At 40.0% G+C, this 18,625-nt stretch overlaps 1 protein-coding gene across 12 annotated transcripts in view; it reads left to right on the forward strand.

Moving 5' to 3' along the window:
• Positions 1-18,625, forward strand: part of SYNE2 (spectrin repeat containing nuclear envelope protein 2) — a 331,267-nt gene that overhangs the window by 90,016 nt on the left and 222,626 nt on the right. For all 12 annotated transcript variants that reach the window (XM_059373366.1, XM_059373365.1, XM_059373360.1 and 9 more), the window contains exons 8-11: positions 3,030-3,226; positions 9,171-9,271; positions 11,029-11,130; positions 13,628-13,765. In XM_059373366.1, the coding sequence (XP_059229349.1) occupies positions 3,030-3,226; positions 9,171-9,271; positions 11,029-11,130; positions 13,628-13,765 (538 nt within the window). The remainder of the gene's footprint in view (positions 1-3,029; positions 3,227-9,170; positions 9,272-11,028; positions 11,131-13,627; positions 13,766-18,625) is intronic.

Genomic DNA, 18,625 nt, shown 5'->3' on the forward strand with positions numbered 1-18,625 from the left:
GTAGACGGAGAGGCAGGCAGAGAGAGAGGGGGAAGCAGGCTCCCTGCCGAGCAGAGAGCCCGATGCGGGGCTTGATCCCAGGACCCTGGGATCATGAACTGAGCTGAAGGCCGAGGCTTACCCCACTGAGCCACCCAGGTGCCTCCTACCCATTTTCTTTAAATTTTTATTTTTATTTTATTATTATTTTTAAAGATTTTATTTATTTTTTTGACAGACAGAGATCACAAGTAGGCAGAGAGGCAGGCAGAGAGCGACAGGAGAGGCAGGCTCCCTGCTGAGCAGAAAGCCTGTTGCAGGGCTCGATCCCAGGACCTGGGATCATGACCTGAGCTGAAGACAGAGGCTTTAACCCACTGAGTCACCCAGGCGTTCCTCCCCCACCTTTTTTTTTTTTTTTTTTAATTTTTTTAAAAAAGATTGTATTTATTTATTTGACAGAGAGAGATCACAGTAGACAGAGAGGCAGGCAGAGAGAGGGGGAAGCAGACTCCCTGCTGAGCAGAGAGGCTGATTCGGGACTCCATCACAGGACCCTGAGATCATGACCGGAGCTGAAGGCAGCAGCTTAACCCACTGAACCACCCAGGTGCCCAACCTCCCCCACCTTTTAAAAAAAGTTTTCATTTATTTATTTGAGAGAGAGAGAGAGAGAGATAGTGGGAGAGAGCACAAGTGGGGAGGAGAGGGAGAAGCAGGGTCCCTGCTCATCAGGGAGGCAGCCCCATGTGGGGCTTGAACCCAGGATCCTGAGATCATGACCTGAGCCATAGGCAGCTGCTAACTGAGCCATGCAGGGCCCCTCTCCAGTGGTTTTAATCATTTGATTCATACCTCAAATTCGTCTGCTGAATTTCCTTGTGTTTTTTAATGAGATATTAAAGGACGCTATGGGGGATGCCTGGGTGGCTCAGTTGGTTAAGCGGCTGCCTTAGGCTCAGGCCCAGGGTCCTGGGATTGAGTCCCACATCGGGCTCCTTGCTCGGCAGGGAGCCTGCTTCTCCCTCTGCCTCTAGCCTGCCACTCTGTCTGCCTGTGCTTGTGCTCTGTATCTCTCTCTCTCTAACAACAACAACAAAAAATCTTAAAAAAAAAAAAAAAGGACACTATGGTTGTGCTAGAATAGTTCCCACACTTTGTACGCAACTATACTCTTATAAGACACTGATCCCTCATCAAATACAGATTAGTGATGGATTTGAAATATTTATATTAAGCACCTTTATATGCTAAACACTGGTTGGGGATGATTCTACTGTGATAGACAAGAAAGACAAGGCCGTTGCTCTCCAGAGGTTTGTGCCCGTAGCGGATGGATCGATAAAATAACCACAGTTGGAAATAAGGCCAGGAAGGACTTAGGATGATTGAGAATGTCAAGGGTGGCCAATGAGGGTGGCCTTTCTCTGAGGCGGTCATGAAGCGCCTTTCTGAGGAGGAGCCCTTTGAGCTGAGGCCTCAAGGAGAAGGCTTCAGGTGTATAAAGATCTAGGAAAAAGAGCATCCACAAAGAAGGATTACAAGGAGCATGGTGTTGAGAAAGAGGAACAAAGCCAGGGTGGTGGTGAGATCTCAGAGGGGGAGTGGGAGAGGCAGGGGCCAGATCATGGTAGGCCTTGAGTGAGAAGTGTTATTCTGACAAGTAAAAGGTACCTACATAAAATTTACCATTTTAATCATTTTTTTTTAAGATTTTATTTATTTATTTGACAGAGAGAGATCACAAGTAGGCAGAGAGGCAGGCAGAGAGAGAGAGAGAGAGAGGAGGAAGCAGGCTCCCTGCTGAGCAGAGAGCCCGATGCGGGACTCGATCCCAGGACCCTGAGATCATGACCTGAGCCGAAGGCAGTGGCTTAACCCACTGAGCCACCCAGGCGCCCCCATTTTAATCATTTTTAAGTGTACATTTGGGCGGCACCAAGTGCTTTTATGTTATTATATAACCATCACCACTGTCTCCAGAACTTTTTTCATCTGGTAAACCTTAAAATTCCCCCCATTCTCCCCTCCCCCAGCTCCTGGTAGCCAGTGGTCTACTTTCTTTGTGAATTCACTACTGTAGGTACCTTAAATGAATGAATGGTGTCATATGGGATTTGCCCCTTGGTGACTGACTTTTTTCACTCTGCTTAACATCTTCAGGGTTCATCCGTGTTGTAAAATATATCAGGCTGTCCTTCCTATTTAGGGCTGAATAATATTTGTTTATGTACATATACCTCATTTTGTTGATCTATTCATCTGCCATGACTGGTTTTAAGCAGAGGAGTGGCAAGGCCTATTCAGTGAACTGCTGGCCGTTGGTGTGCCGCAGACTATCAGTTAATTTGCTATCATGAGAAAGAAGATTGTTTCCTCTGGAGAAAGGAACATAACTCCATGCGGGGGTCTAAAGTCAGTCTTGAGCCAACGGACTGTTGAGTAGAGAGAGTGTAGAGAGAGTGTTAAACTTCAGTGAGTATGGTCTTGTGGAGGGCTTTCAAAGACACAGATCTCTTGGACACCTGGGTAGCTCAGTCAGTTAAGTGTGTGCCTTCGGTTCAGGTCATGATCCCAGGGTCCTGGGACGAGTCCCGTGTCAGGCTCCTTCCTCAGCGGGGAGTCTGCTTCTCTGCTCCTCCCCTGACTCATGTGCATTCTCTCTCTTTCACTCACTCTCTCTCTCTCTCTCAAGTAAATAAATAAAATCCTTAAAAAAAAAAAAAAAAAAGACACAGATCTCCAATCTACCTCCAGAGTTTGATGCGGTATATTTGGGGTTGGGCCTGAGGATTTGTGTTTCTAGCCCTTGCAGCCCAGGTGATGCTGATGCCGCTTGTCCCAGAGTCACACTTTGAGAACCGATGTCCTGTGGTATCAAACTTGGCATGTTACTTTCATCTGACTACCAGATTAAAAGAAAATGTTTTCCTAGAATGATTATATGATTTATTTGATTCCCTGAAATTTGATTACCATTGAATGTAGTAGATGTGCTTTGGTAAATTCTTTTAAATAGTATTTATCATGTTTTTATCCTGTGGTGATAGGTGTGAGTCTGTCAGTGTGACAGATTTTAAGTCAAGCTGGAGAAATGGGATGGCTTTTTTGGCCGTCATTCATGCCTTGCGACCAGACCTAATTGACATGAAGAGTGTGAAGCAACGATCCAACAAAGACAATCTGAACGAGGCCTTCAGAATTGCGGAACGAGAATTTAAAATCCCCAAAATGCTAGAACCAGAAGGTAAAGAAACTTCTTTCTTTTCAAAACAATGTCCAGTGGGAAGTTTGCTTGAAAACGGTACTGCAGATAAATGAACAAAACGGCATTGTATTTTAGTCCTGAAGGGTTCAACTGAAACTCTATTAAATTTCATGAAATTAAGAATTCCTACCAATTTGTTAACCTCCGTAATTGCAGGGATGACATGACAGCTGAAAGGAAAGAGTGCTGTTACTGGAAATAATTTGAGCTTTCATCTTAATTTTCTTTCATTATGCTCTATACTGTGTTCCCTTGATTCTTTTATTCTGTTCTAAAATCTCTCGAGTAAATCCGTTCTTTGAGCGAACGTATTTCCTCTCTGCACTCCCTCCCCCTTAGTAAAGCTGAACTTCCATGAGGTTAGAAACTGCCTTTTCTGTTTCTCCCTCTATGGCTGACTCCACTTTGCCATTATTATGTTCGATACATCGTGTTAGATCGACCGTGAACAATGACTGTAAAAATTCTAAATACTGGTTATATTCGAAGATATAATTATGTTAACTTCATGAAATTAAGATTAAAGTGGTTTACTTCTTTGGAAAAGGACTTTACTTTGGATTGGGTTGTTTCTTAATTTACCAAAGCTTATTAAAAGTCCTAGTAAGGTCATAAAAGAGGTATGTAGGATTAATGAAGATTAAAATGAGCTAACAGATTAAGAGATACAAATTCTAGTCTCAGCTCTATAACCAGAGTAATAGAGGTGTAAGTAATGTGTGACTGGCTCTCCAAAATAATGTGTGTGTGTGTGTGTGTGTGCACACACACCCAGGTCTATTACAAATAGTACTAATACAGAGCACATACAGCACATAGTTTCAATAATAATAAAACAAATATATGCTATACTTTATTATAAATTGCATGTAGCCCCAAAATGCTTTTGTTGATTTTCGCCAAATTCCTGCTACCATCTGTAGCCAACTTCTGGAAACAGCTGCTGGACATGCAGAGTTCTGACATGAATGCTGGTGGATAATTTCCTTATGGTCACGAGTAAGTGTGACAGCAGAGAAGTCTGTCACAACTTCATTTGTTCTTCAACAACATGAATGAGTTTTTTGTCAAATCTAGTCATGGAAGAATATTTCCTCACTTTTTTTGTGCCATGTGCAACTTAACAGCTCTAAACGGGTCAGACTTCTAAGTTTAACCTATATTATTAACATTTTCTCTATCCCTTTCTTCATAATCAACAAAACAAAAAATCAAGCCCTTATTTGCTGGTCTCTGTGTGTGTGTGTTGTGTGTGTGTGTGGTTTGAATGCTACCACCATGGCTGATTCCAGTGAGAAGTCACTGTAGGGAAAAGATACGCAACGTTAACACAACGTTACATGTTATTTTTTTCTGTCACACAGGTACAGTAGAGATAACCACAAGAGCATAGGTAATAGTAAAATGTAGTAAAATAGTTGGGAAGTGGTGAGTTTTGAGTATCTATTATCTTTATTTTAATATATAGATTTTTTTTTTTTACATTTTTAAAAAAAGATTTTATTTATCTGACAGAGAAAGACGCAGCGAGAGAGGGAACACAAGCAGGGGGAGTGGGAGAGGGAGAAGCAGGTTTCCCACGGAACAGGGAGCCCAATGCGGGGCTTGATCTCACGACCCTGGGATCATTACCTGTGTCAAAGGCAGACGCTTAACGACTGAGCCACCCAGGTGCCCCATAGACATATATATTTTTTAAAGATTTTATTTATTTGAGAGAAAGAGAGATAGTGACAGAGATAGTGAAAGAGGGCATCAGCAAGAGGGGAGGAGAGGGAGAATCAGGCTCCCCGCTGAGCCCCGACATGAGGCTTCATCCCAGGACCCTGGGATCATGACCTGAGTTGAAAGCAAACAGTTAACCATCTGAACCACCCAGGCACCCCTAAAATATTTTTTTGGTTGTGCGTTTATACAATTTAATTTTTAATGCTGGCTGTGTTTAACAACCAGCTTATAAAAGTGCTGAAAATTTAATAATCTGCTCTCAAGTTGAGCCTTCTGGCTCCAACATACCACTAAGTGAATGTGGCTTTGTCACTTAACTTTTTTTTGCTTTTATACAGCTTTATTGTGATGTGATTTACATACCATGCAATTTACTCATTTAAGTGTACAATTCAATAGTTTTTTAGTATATAGGTAAAATTTTGCAACCATCATCATGATTAGTATTAGAACCTTTGCTTCATTCCAAAAATAAATCCCATCCCATTAGCAACCCATTCCTATTTCTCCCCACCTCTCTCAACCTCTAACACACACACAGTCACTCACAGAGCCCTGGCAACCACTAATTCTTTGTCTTTCTATAGATTTGCCAAGTCTGAACATTTCTCCTAAATGTAGTCTTTTGTGACTGGCTTGTTTACCTTAGCATGATCTTTTCAAAGCTTTTCTGTGTGCAGCATTTATCAGAATATCATTCCTTTTTTTTTTTTTTTTTAAGATTTTATTTATTTATTTGACAGAGAGAAATCACAAGTAGACGGAGAGGCAGGCAGAGAGAGAGAGGAAGGGAAGCAGGCTCCCTGCTGAGCAGAGAGCCCGATGCGGGACTCGATTCCAGGACCCTGAGATCATGACCTGAGCCGAAGGCAGCGGCTTAACCCACTGAGCCACCCAGGCGCCCCATTCCTTTTGTTTTAACAGACTTTATGTTTTAGAACAGTTTTAGGTTTACAGAGAAATTGGGAAGCAGATTTAGTAAGTTCCCATGGAGTTTTTCCCTATTGTTGACATATTAGTGCATTACATTTGTTACTAATGAATCAACGTTGATATATGTTTATGCTTTATTCACATTTCTTTAGTTTTTCCCTGATGCTCTTTTTCTTTTCAGGATTCCATCCAGTATTCTACCTTACATTTAGTTTTCTTGGCTTTTTGGGCTGCTGTTGACCATGCCAGTTTCTTAGAGCGTTTTGTTTTGATGGCCTGACAGTTTTGGGGATTCCTGGTCCTGTCTATCGTAGAGTACCCCTTTCCTGGAATTTGTGTTACGTCTTTTCTCATTTTAGACTGGGGTTATGGGTTCTTTGGAGGAAGACCCCAGAGGTAAAGTACCATTCTTACCACAGCATATGAGAGGAACATGCCGTCAGCATTGTATCACTGGTGATATTCACCTTGATGACCTGGCTGAGGTAGTGGTTGTCAGCTTTCTTCCTTGTGAAGCTAGTTTTTGTTTCCCTCTTCCTGTGTTGTCCGCTTTGGAGGGAAGTCACGCTGCATAGCCCACACCAAGGAGAGTACCTCAGCCTCCCTTACCTACATAAATTATTTACAGTTCTTTTGCCTGAACTATGTCTGTTCTCTCCTGCATTTATTCATTTATCCAGCCATTGATTTATATCAGTATGGGCTTATGGACATTTTATTTTATACTTTGGGTTGTAATCCAATATTACTTTATTTCTCAAATTAAGAAAGATTTTTTAAGCTCAATGTTTTTTAGCCCCTGGGAGCTCTCTCAGCTAGCTCCTGTGCTCCTTTGACATACCCCACCCTTGTGGTGTTTCTTTGTTGTTTTGAGCCCATCCTTATTTTCAGGCCTTTAGGATGCCTCAGGCTCGGGTTCAGCCCTCTCTCCAGCCAACTGCTGGTTGGAGAATGGCCTGAGAAGGCTAAGATCTGGTAGCTACTTGGAGTGAACTGTGCTCGTTATTGGTTCTTAGCCTTCTTGGACCTCATTGAATTAGGCGATACTTGTAACTTAACAGCCTGATGATTCCAAATTTTTGTTAGGTTTGTCATTATATTAGTTTCGGCTTGTTATTAATTCTTGTTAACTTTCCTCTCCTTGTTGTTTTTCTTTCTTTCCTTTTCTTCCTTTCATTGTCTTTTCTCTTTACTTTTTGGCTTTTCATTACCTTTTGTCCTTGTTTTTCCGTATATTTTGTTCTATCCCCTTTTCTGATTACTTCGTTCCTTTCTTCCTTCCTTTTCTTCCTTCCCTTTCTTTCTTTCATGCTTTTCTCCTACTGTGATTCTCTATCTTTATTAGTATAAAATATTTTCTCTAGTTCAGTATGTGAAAATAACTAGACAAATAATTTAATAGACAATATAAAAAAGGGCAAATTTGTACTTATAAATGATTGCCTATAATTCATTTTAAGTGGCTTAAATAATAACTTGAAATGTGAGGTACATCGTGATTATTTATGCAAACCAAATATTGTTGTCATATTTAAATAAGAGAGTTATCTTTTGACAGTTAAGACATTTAATCACAATGTATAGCTTCATATACAATAAAGTTTTGAAAAAGAAACATGTAGTTAAGTCAGTCTAATTATTTCAGGTATCTCTTGATATACTTTGTAAAAAAAGATTTTATTTGTGAGAGAGAGAGAGAGAGAGAGAGAGCGCACAAGCAGGGGGAGCAGCAGGCAGAGGGAGAAGCAGGCTCCCTGCTAAGCCAGGAGCTGGATGCGGGACTTGATCCCAGGACCCTGGGAGCATGACCTAGGCCCAAGGCAGATGCATAACCGACTGAGGCACCCAGGTGTCCCATACCTTTACTTTTCTACTTATATATTTTTTCAGTTAAAGAGTGACTCAGTTCTTAGGGATGCTTCCTTATTGAAACTCCATTCACACCTTGTTATTGATACCTTTTGTATGTTTACTGTCTTGAATTTTATTATTTGTGTGGATTAGATTCATGTTCTCCCTCAGCCTATTAGAACTGTCATGGAGCTCAGTAAACACATTTGCTAAAGCATCCATGGTGTCTTATATTTGTTTGCTGTTTGTTTTTCTCCTAACAGTAAGCTCCAGTCAGGGCAGATAATGTCTTAAAGCATCCGACATGTACTCAAAGTGTCTAGCATCCCCTTGTTGAATGAATACAGTGATGAAACATATGGCCCCCCAGGGCATGAACTCAGCGTTACCTATCTTGCTTGTGAGCTCACATTTGTGAGTGCTCTATAAATATTTGATTAATTTATTTTAACTGATTTAATAAATAAACACTGAAGCTTTTCTTTTCAATATCCTCCTGGTTGTTTGGACAGCATACTGAAAGACATCCCCAAATTATGTGCTCATTTTGTCTGTAGTGTGTTGATCACTTTCTTGTGATTTTGTGATCTATCTGATTTATTAGATATCTGGAGAAGTTCTGCATTTAAGGGATTTATAATATTTTTACTTTGTTTAACTCAGCATTGTCTGATTTATCTTACCATGGACTTTGTTAATGTACCACAAGGACTGGCCCAGAAAAGGCTCTCAGTAAATGTATTTGTTCCACAAATGAACAAATAAAATCTTGTGGATGTCTTGAGTAAGTCTGCTGTACAACATACGCTTTTGTTCGTCAGAGACAGTGCACAAGCAGGAGAAGTGACAGGGAAAGGGAAAGAGAGAGGGAGAAGCAGGCTGCCTGCTGAGCAAGGAGTCCGACACAAGACTCAATCCCAGGACCCTGGGATCATGACCTGAGCCAAAGGCAGACGCTTAAACAACTGAGCCACCCCAGGGATCCCAACATATGCTTTTGGAAATGCTTTACTGCACACTTGCTGAGACCCAAGTGATAGGAATGGATTCCAGTTGCTGTATGTTCCTTTTCCTCTCCTGGAGGAGTTTCCGTATCGTGTCTCTGGAAGGAGGAAGGCTGTATTTTCTCCTTTCTGCCCTCCCTGACTACTCTTGCCCTTATCCAGATAGCATGCAAGGTGGAAATTGAGGCTGTGCACATACTATTGGCAAGATTCAACTCAGCCTTGTTTGACTCTGGATCTAAGCTCTGAGCCACTGCACAGACTTGGAGCAAGGGCCGCTGACCAGACTGCATGGCTGCTTAACTCCTTCGGTTCATTTCAAGACTGTCTTATGGTCTAGCCTGTTTTGTGTAGGAATTACAGTAAGTCACAGTTATAGCTGATAAACAGTGTGGCATCTCTTCCAGATGTGGATGTTGTTAATCCTGACGAAAAGTCCATCATGACCTACGTGGCTCAATTTCTGCGGTATTCGAAGGATGCAGCAGAGACTAGAGATAAAGCTCAGGTACATCCTTCCTTAGAAGTATGACTCAACCACGTTTTTGTTGTACCCTACTAGTGGCTTAATTTTTAAAATTAAGGTGTAATTTGCATGTAGAGCTTAAAAGTGCAGTTCTGTGAGTTTTTACAAATACCTACACCCGTGTTAACCATGCAGCAGTCATGATGTAACACATTTCTGCTACCTAGAATGTTCCACTGTGCCTCTTCCTCATCCGTACCCCCCACCCTGGGCAACCAGTATTCTAATTTCTTTCACTGTGGATTAGTGTTGCCTGTTTTAATAAAAATTTTAAGGTAAAAGTGGTAACTAATGAAACTTTGCTGAATTATCTAAAATAACTTTTACATAGGTACTCTAGAAGACAAATTAAGTTTAGCAGGCTTTTAAAAAATTCTAATTTTTGTCTGTTTGAATTTTAAGTTTTTTTGGGATATAATTCACATGCCATAAAATTAAACCATTTAAAGTTTACAATTCAGTGGGTTTTGGTATATTTACATAGTTGTGCAACCATCATGGCAAGCTATTTTAGCACATTTCCATTTTACCTGTTCTTTGACTACATAGAACTGGGATTGTGTAATTTATGAAAAACGGAAGCAGTGTGTTCTACTCTTCATTGTTGTCTGTTGAGGTGTGCTTGAATCACTCTCAGCTCGCCATTTGATTATTGCATTTTTTTCCTTTGACTTCCAGCTAGGTTCGCAAAATGTTTTGGGTGCAAATTTCATAAAAATCAGTGAGATGCAAATAAACATTTATTCTGTCGCTGTGGAGGTAAATGAGTGCTGTGAATTTAAAGTGGTTTTGAATATTATTTTAATCTTTATTTAAACTACTTCCTCAGACGTGTTTACATGCAGTCGTATTGTCACATTTTATGTGACAAATTGAGGCCTGTGTTTTTCCAACTGTTACATTTGAGGCCCCACTGCCAGATTGTTGCTGACTCTGGAACAGAAACTCAAGCTGGGATGCAGGCGTATAATTCAGTTCACTTATTTCTGACCTGCTGGGGAGCTACTCTTTTCTAATTAACTTTCTTATTAAAAAATAACGTGAAAAATTCAGCTGTCCATGAAATCAGATGCAAAAGTATATCAAAAACACTCCTGCTTAATAGAAAGAGAAGCTTAAATGAAGGTTAAAGGAGAATGGAAATAAGATGTAACGTCCTTGGCTTTATCCTCTGGCAGTAAATTTTGCTTTCAAATGTAGACCAGAGAGAGTCTAAGAAAAAATAGTTGTTGCTCACATTCACAGGACAGCCGAACCCAAACCGTTGGCAGCGTTATTTTTAGGGTCTTTAAAATGCTCAAGATATTTTTGATGTCCATGTATTTGGGTGTAAATAGTGCTTGAATTAACCTGTATTTAGGTGTATTGGGAAGCAGTGTTTTGAAAGGCCTACTATAAATGAGTAATTTAGAATAATGTTCTCTAAAATTGAGGAATAATGAAAATGGATAAGCCAAAAATAATGAATGAATGAATGAATGAATGAATGAATAAATAAATAAATAAGGGCTTGCTTGCCCTGTCTCTTTAGCACGTTATATTCAGGTGCTAGTTTCAATCCATTTAAAAAAATTCAAGGTGTTATGTGCACAAGCAAAATTCTTCTTTGCCACCGTGAGTCACTGGTGTGTAATGATTGCATTATTTCACTGATGTTTGAAGTTGTTAATTTTATGATTAAAAAAAAATCTCCAAGTCTATTCAGGGTAGTTTTTTAAATGTGTGTGTGTGAATTTTAGGGCAAGATGAAAGATGCTGTCATCTGGTTAACTCTACAAGAGAAAAAACTACAGAAAGCCCTAAAGGACTCAGAAAATGAGACCTACTCTAAAAAGTATGAAGTAAGTATGACTTTAAACAGCAATTTATTTGTAGCTTACTGTTAAGGAAGAGTAGAATGTTTTTGGAAAAAACCTCTTCAGGGTAATTATTTAAACACTAACCAGACTTTGAGTTTTAGCATTGAGTTCTGAGACAATGCCTCTCAAACTCTGACGTGCGTGTGAATGACCTGCACAGTCTTGTTAAATCGAGTGTGGATTCTAACGGAGTAGTTCCGGCGTGGGGCCTGGGTCTCTACCTTTCCAGCAAGGTGCTGATGCCTGGTCATGTGGGTCCTTTGAACAGCAAGCTTTTAGAGCAGGGTGTGGCAAACTGTTTTTGTGGGTCCCATCACAGGGGTTTTGCGATCCAGTGTTCCTGGAAGAGAGCCACACCCGCTCAGGTACTGCTCGCGGCTGCTTTGCACGTTGCTTAGGCAGAGTCAAGTGTCGCCACAGATGCCATTGGACCCTCAAACCTAGGACATGTACAATCTTCCCTCTTGCAGTAAGTCTGCCAGTCCCCAGTCGGGACTGAATGAAAAAAGATCAGGAAATCAGAAGTGAAGCCAGCCCCGAATTATCACAAGACAGGGCCTCAGTCAGGGTGTCCTTTGAGGAAAAATGACGCCTGTTAATTGTCCCCGCATTTGAACAAGCGCTCTATACCAGGCGCCTTGCTGATCAGCATTTTACTCTGAGTGTGGGATTGCTCTTCCAGTTTTACAGATGAAGACAAGTCTTAGAGGCATCAAGCGACGTGTCTGAGGTCACATAGCTACTGAGAGGCAGAGGTGGGATTTGAGTGAAGTCTGGCTTGGAAGCCTGGCTCTCTTTGCGTCCTGGGCTTCTCCAGGTTAGGCGGTTTTTCCCAGTACCATCTTGAAAGAGACTAGTAGGAGCCCAGGTGAGGATTCTTCCGCTATGATCCTCAGAACCTCCCGACTCTGCAGCTCTGCCCCCCACCAGTCCTCCATCCTGAATAAAGCAGACAGACTCGTACGCATGAGAGGCCCTCTGAGCTTGGCTTCCCTGTCTGAGGGAGTCAGATGAAGCCAGCTTTTCCGATCCTGCCATGGATCGGGGGGTGCAACTTGCTGGCGACAGCATCCTTGTGGGTTTAGAGGCATCAGGGAAGAAAGGGACAGGATGCTCTCATATTCCTTTCATCTGAGCTGCTTCAGCCTCTGTGCTCCTATCTTTGTTCTGGCCTGATGTGGTTTTTTTTTTTTTTTTAAGATTTTATTTATTTATTAGGGAGAGAGAGAGAAAGCTAGCACAAGCACGGGGAGGGGCAGAGGCAGAGGGAGAGAGACAAGTAGACTCCCTGCTGACCACGGACCCCAACTTTGGGGGCTTGATCCCAGAGCCTGGGGATCATGACCTAAGCCAAAGGCAAATGCTTAACCAACTGAGCCACTCAGGCACCCTTGGCCTGATGTTTTTTACTGACGAGGTGCTAAGCGTCCCCTGGAAGTACGTTGCTCTCACATAATGTCGTTGATTTAGTAATGTACCACAGATGCAAGTTTCTTAAATAAAAGGCTGTATGAAGTTATTCATAATCAGAATTACAATAATTATCTCTTGGTTGGCTCGTAAAACTTAATCTTTTTTATTTATTTGTTTGTTTGTTTGTTTTTAAAAGTAAGCTCTACTCCAAACATGGGTCTCGAACTCATGACCCCAAGATCAAGATCAAGAGTGGCATACTCTCCCAACTGAGCTAGCCAGGCACGCCAACTTAAAATGCTGCCAATTATGATGAATAATGTTTGAAATACTATTTCTGGAGTTGATGACTCTTCAGCACTAACATTTCGCACAAATCTGAACCAAGGACAGCTTTATTTATTAAATTTTTGCAGGCAGGGACAGAGTATTTTCTAAGGTCCTTTGACTTGGGCAGCGCTGGCTTACATGCAGTTAATCAGAGACATGTTGACACGTGATCGCTGCTTCTGTATAGTTTTCTCTTCCACTCATCCTTATTTTGTCGTGAATCCATGTTTGGGGAGGACATACCAACTCACATTCTCCATATGGCCTCAGGAGTCATCCTGTTGAGCTGGGTGACCTAGCCAACCACTTCCAGTAGAAATCCAGCAGTACTGACACCAGACACAAGCTGGGACCTTTCGTTACTGTGACAGCACTCAGGTGATCGGGTTGCACTGATGAAAGACACCAGAGCAGTGAGAGGATCCATTTAAATGTGACCTACAGTTACAGACCTTAAAATAGCAGATTACAGGGGCGCCTGGGTGGCTCAGTGGGTTAAGCCGCTGCCTTCGGCTCAGGTCATGATCTCAGGGTCCTGGGATCGAGTCCCGCATCGGGCTCTCTGCTCGGCAGGGAGCCTGCTTCCTCCTCTCTCTCTCTCTCTGCCTGGCTCTCTGCCTACTTGTGATTTCTCTCTGTCAAATAAATAAATAAAATCTTTAAAAAAAAAAATAGCAGATTACATTTCAGAAATTGATAAAAAATTTCTGTCTTTAAAATATTCTTCCGATTGTAGAGTCTGCTGTCCTTTTTGGAGTCATTCAATGAAGAGAAAAAGCCCTTTTTGGATATCCTGCCAGTAAAAAGGAATCTGGATGAGCTGGATGAAGATCAGTTACAGTTGAGAGAAGCCTGGGACGGCCTCACCTACCAGGTTACTGTGTTATACTGATTGGAGGAGCATTTTCGTGAGGCAGCTTTGTTGGATGATTACTTTAGCCTTCCATTAGAAATTCTGTGAAAGAGTGGATGCTACATTAGAACTTTGGGAGAGTGTTCTTTTATTTTCTCCATAGCCTCATTTGAGGGGTGATTAAGATTTAATAGAAATTTATAGCATACTGCTTAGAGAAACCACTTATTCAAAGTTTTTATATTTGTCCTCAGTGATTGGTTTGGCCCAGTAGATTATCTATATAATCTGATTGACCTGCAGCCTCATCTCTACCAAGGACCAGTATCCTGTATCACTATTAACAGATGCTTGAAGGGGGTCAGGGACAAGCCTAGAGAGAATGTGTGAAGATGAACGTGTATGTGTGTCTGAATATATCTGTGTGATTTCAGTTGTTTGCAGTTGATTGGGATTTATGTTATGACCCAGGATGAAGTGCATTTTTGTTTGTTTGTTCGTTTTAAAGATTGATTTATTTATTAGAGACAGAGAGAAAGAGACAGAGATAGTGAGAGAGAGCAGGAGCAGGCTGGAGAAGGAAAAGCAGGGAACCCAACGCTGAACTCATCCCGGGACCCTAGGATCATGACCTGAGCCAAAGGCAAGCACTTAATGGCCTGACCCACCCGGTGCCCATAAGTAGTGCGTGTTGGTGTATTCTGTGGTTATTTGATACAGCTTGCTTGCTTGCTTTTTCTTTTTTTTTTTTTTTTTTGCTTTTCCATTTTTATTTATTTGAGAGAGTGAGAGAGAATGAGCAGGGGGAACGGCAGAGGGAGAGGGAGAAGCAGACTCCCCTGCCGAGCAGGGAGCCTGAGTGGGGCTCGATCCCAGGACACCCAGAATGACCTAAGCTGAAGGCAGATGCCCAATCCACTGAGCCACCAGGTGCCCTTGACATAGCATTCAACAGATATCAGTTAAGATAAGGTGGTTGATAGTGTCAGATTATCTATGTCTTGAATGACATTGTGCTTAGTTCTATCAATTGCTGAGAGAGGGCTATTAAATCTATAGAATCATTCTGTTGCTGCTGTCAGATTTTGCTTCATGTATTTTAAAACTTTGTTAGTTGTGTATGTTTATGGTTGTTATGTCTCCCTGATGAATTGCCACTTTTATTAGTGTGAAACATTTTTGTTTATCTCTGGTAATACTTTTCTTTTTTTATGTCCACTTAATCTAATATCAGTATGATCATTCCAGTCTTACGCTGACTGTGTGATACATATTTTTCCTTCATTTGTTTTCAATCTATTTGAGTCTTTATACTTAAAATGCATCTCTTATGGGCAGCGTATGGTTGGATCTTGCTTTCTTATCCCTTATGATAATCTCTACCTTTTAGTTGGAGAACTTCGTTAGTTAATATTTAATGGAATTATTGATATGATTCAATTTGGGTATACCATTTTACTCATTTTTTCTGTTAATTCCCTCTGTTTTTATATCTTTATTCTTTTCCTGCCTTGCTTTATCTTAATAATTTTTAGAATTTCATTTTAATGTATCTATTGGCTTTTTAGCTCTACTGCTTTGTATCAGATTTCTAGTGAGATTACAATAAACATTTAAAAATTTTTACAGTCTATGGAGTGTCTGAGTGGTTTAGTCAGTTAAGTTTGCTTTCAGCTCTGTTCATGATCTCAGGGTCCTGGGATTGATACCCACAATGGGCTCCCTGCTCAGTGGCGGGGGTAGGGGTTCTGCTTTTCCCTCTCTCTGTATTCTCTCTCTCTCTCTCAATAAATAAATAAAATCTTTAAAAAATTTTCTTATAGTCTACTTATACAACTTTTAAGTCATCATAGGTAGATAACTTTCTTCTGTAGAAATCTTACAATTAAATTGATTTATTTATTTGTCATTCTTTATGCTCTACCTTCTTTATATATAAATATATATATGCCACAAACATGTTTTAAAGCCCCCAAAATCATGTTATAAATTTTTGCTAAAAATAGCCATACATTTTAAACAAACTAAGAGAAAAAAAATGTCTCTTATATTTATCTAGATGTTTATCATTTCCAGTGTTCTTCATTCCTTTCTAGAGGTCCGAGTTTCCATTTGAACTCATTTCCCTTCAGCCTGAAAAAACTTTAACTTACCTTATAATGCAGGTCTGGGGGAACAAATTCTCTTAGTTTTCTTTTATTTCTGAATGTCTTTATTTTGCTTATATTCTTTTTTTTTTTAAGGTTTATTTTTTACTTTAGAGAGAGAGAAAGAGAGGGCACAGGGTGAGGGGCAGAGGGAGTTGGAGAGAGAATCTCAGGGAGACTCCCTGCTGAGTGGGGAGCTGGATGTGGGGCTTGATCTCCTGATCCTGAAATCATGACCTGTGCCAAAATCAAGAGTTGGATGCCTAACCTACTGAGCCACCCACGTGCCCACCTTCATTCTTTTTTTTTTTTAAACATCTTTATTGAGGTATAATTTACATACCATACAGTTCATTCATTTTAAATGGATAAATTAAATGATTTTTGGTGAATTTACAGAGTTGCAACAGAGATTTTATGGTCAGCAAGTCAAAAATACTCTTTGGCCCTGGGAAAGTTTTTTGATATCTGCTCAAGCCTCGTGGCTGTCAGGAGTTGCTAGCCTGTTTTCAGAATACATATTTCACATCATTTAGGAAGGTTGTTAAATAGTCAGGTTAGCTTAAAAGAGCCACCCTCTCCAAGTACCTAATTTGGGAGAACTGACAAAGCTCTGGAAACCTTCCCATTAAGGGGCAGGGCTATTGCCCAGCTTTGAAACTGACCCTTTGCAAAGGGCAGTATCTCTCGGTTACAAATACTCAACAAAATGGGAGAGGAAGAAGATATTGTCTGTAGAGTTAATGATGTTCCAGGTGGCAAAGACCTGGCATGATTTTATTGAGTATGATTTGGAAAAAGTGCCCAGAATAATGAAAATAACACTAAAAAAACTATTTTTGCATGAGTAACTGCCGCAAATTGATAATAGCTTGAAAATCCATTCTTTAGTTGGATATAATAGAGCTCATTGTCTTGGTGTGGCAAAGGAGACATACTAACTTTGAAGCCATCAGGTGTATAAAAGTCAATACCATTTAGACAGTTTCTGGCTCAGTTGTTTGAACACACAGTTAACTCAAAGCATCACAGTGAATGGTTTCATTTTAAGCCAGCTAGGCAAAATAGCAATATTATGTTATTTTGACCTGACAAGATCAAGGCTGACCAGATACAAATTTCCATCCAAATGCAAAAGTAATTTCCAAACTTAAGAAAGTGTGGAGCCAGTTTTTTTCTGTGGTAAGTGAGAAGGAAGAGAAATAAAAGGTAAATATCATCTTTTACTTTTCCTCTTCTGTATACAGAGAACCATTTCTGTACACAGAGTACCATTACACAGAGAACAGCTCCCAGGCAGAAAGAACACGTTCTATTCCAACCAGAATGTATACAGCTTTCTTTTAGGTGTGAAAAGATCATCAGTTGAACTAGAGCTGTTGTTCTTAGCTTCTCTTTAACCCAGTCATGTAGCAAATTTCTGACTTATTTTGGCAAACAAACAAATAATTTGGGTATAATGAAAGAACATATTAAAATTTCATAATAATGAAAAATTTTTTCATTCTTTTCCAACTGGAGGCTTAATCACATACACTTAATGATTTAAGATTGTAGAGTTGCCTTTTACCCTATGTTTGAGAAGATAAACTTACAAGCAACGAAAGTAAAACAACATACGACATGATATTCTTTACATGTGGAATCTTTAAAAATGGAGTCAAATCAGAAACAGCAAGGAGAAAAGTTGTGAGGATTGGAGCATAGAGGGAATAGAAGTTGGTAAAAGGGTACAAACTTCCAGCTGTAAGTTGAGTAAGGTCACACAATGGCTGTACTTGGTTAATACTGTATTAAATCATTAAAATTTACTAAAAGAGTTGAATTTAAATGTTTTCACCAAAAAAAGAGATAAATACCTGAAGTGATTAGATGTGTTAATTTACTAGATAGTGGGAATCCTTCCACGAAGTATATGTGTATCAAATCACCATGATCAACACTTTAAATATCTTACAGTTTTGTCAATTATACCTCAATAAACCTAAAAAAAAGAGTAAACAATGTGAGAACTATATTTAATGCTTCTAGTTTATGAATAGTTCCATTTGACTGCCTTTAAGAACCCTAGCTTTTTGCTCGTTTAATATCTTTATACTTGAGTATTGCTTATATGTTTCTTTTTGATATTTGCCCTGCATACAGTGGTACCTGATAAATATTTTTCAGTCAGTTAGTGATGAATCAGATAACCCTATTCTTTTAAAAGTGTAATTTTGCTTTTTCTTTCCTCTATTTAAAATCAGTTTAAGAATTGTGGCAATTCATTCAGTAGAACTATAATGGAAAGAGAAATACAGATTTAAAACTCATGCTTTCTTTTTCTTTTTTTAAAACTCACACTTTCATTAGGGAAAGTCATTTGAATGAAACGCATTTTAAATTGTGCTTGATCTTCATGGCAGTAGGTGTCTTTGGAATGAGAATGCCATAAAAAAACAGAATAGAGCTGTGTGAGTTCCGATAAAAAACCACAGTCTTAAAAATTTTTTTATTTAAATTCAATTAATTCATATATACGATGTTGTTACTTGCAGAGGTAGAGGTCAGTGATTCATCGATTGGATACAACACCCGGTGCTGATTACATCATGTTCCCTCCCCAGTGTCCCTCACCCAGTTTCCCCATCCCTTCATGACTCTCCCCTCCAACAACTCTCAGTTTTGTTTCCTATGATTAAGAGTCTCTTATGGTTTATCTCCCTCTCTAGTTTCATCTTGTTTTATTTTTTTC

This window comes from Mustela nigripes, chromosome 13, assembly GCF_022355385.1.
Source record: "Mustela nigripes isolate SB6536 chromosome 13, MUSNIG.SB6536, whole genome shotgun sequence".
Lineage (NCBI taxonomy): Eukaryota > Metazoa > Chordata > Mammalia > Carnivora > Mustelidae > Mustela > Mustela nigripes.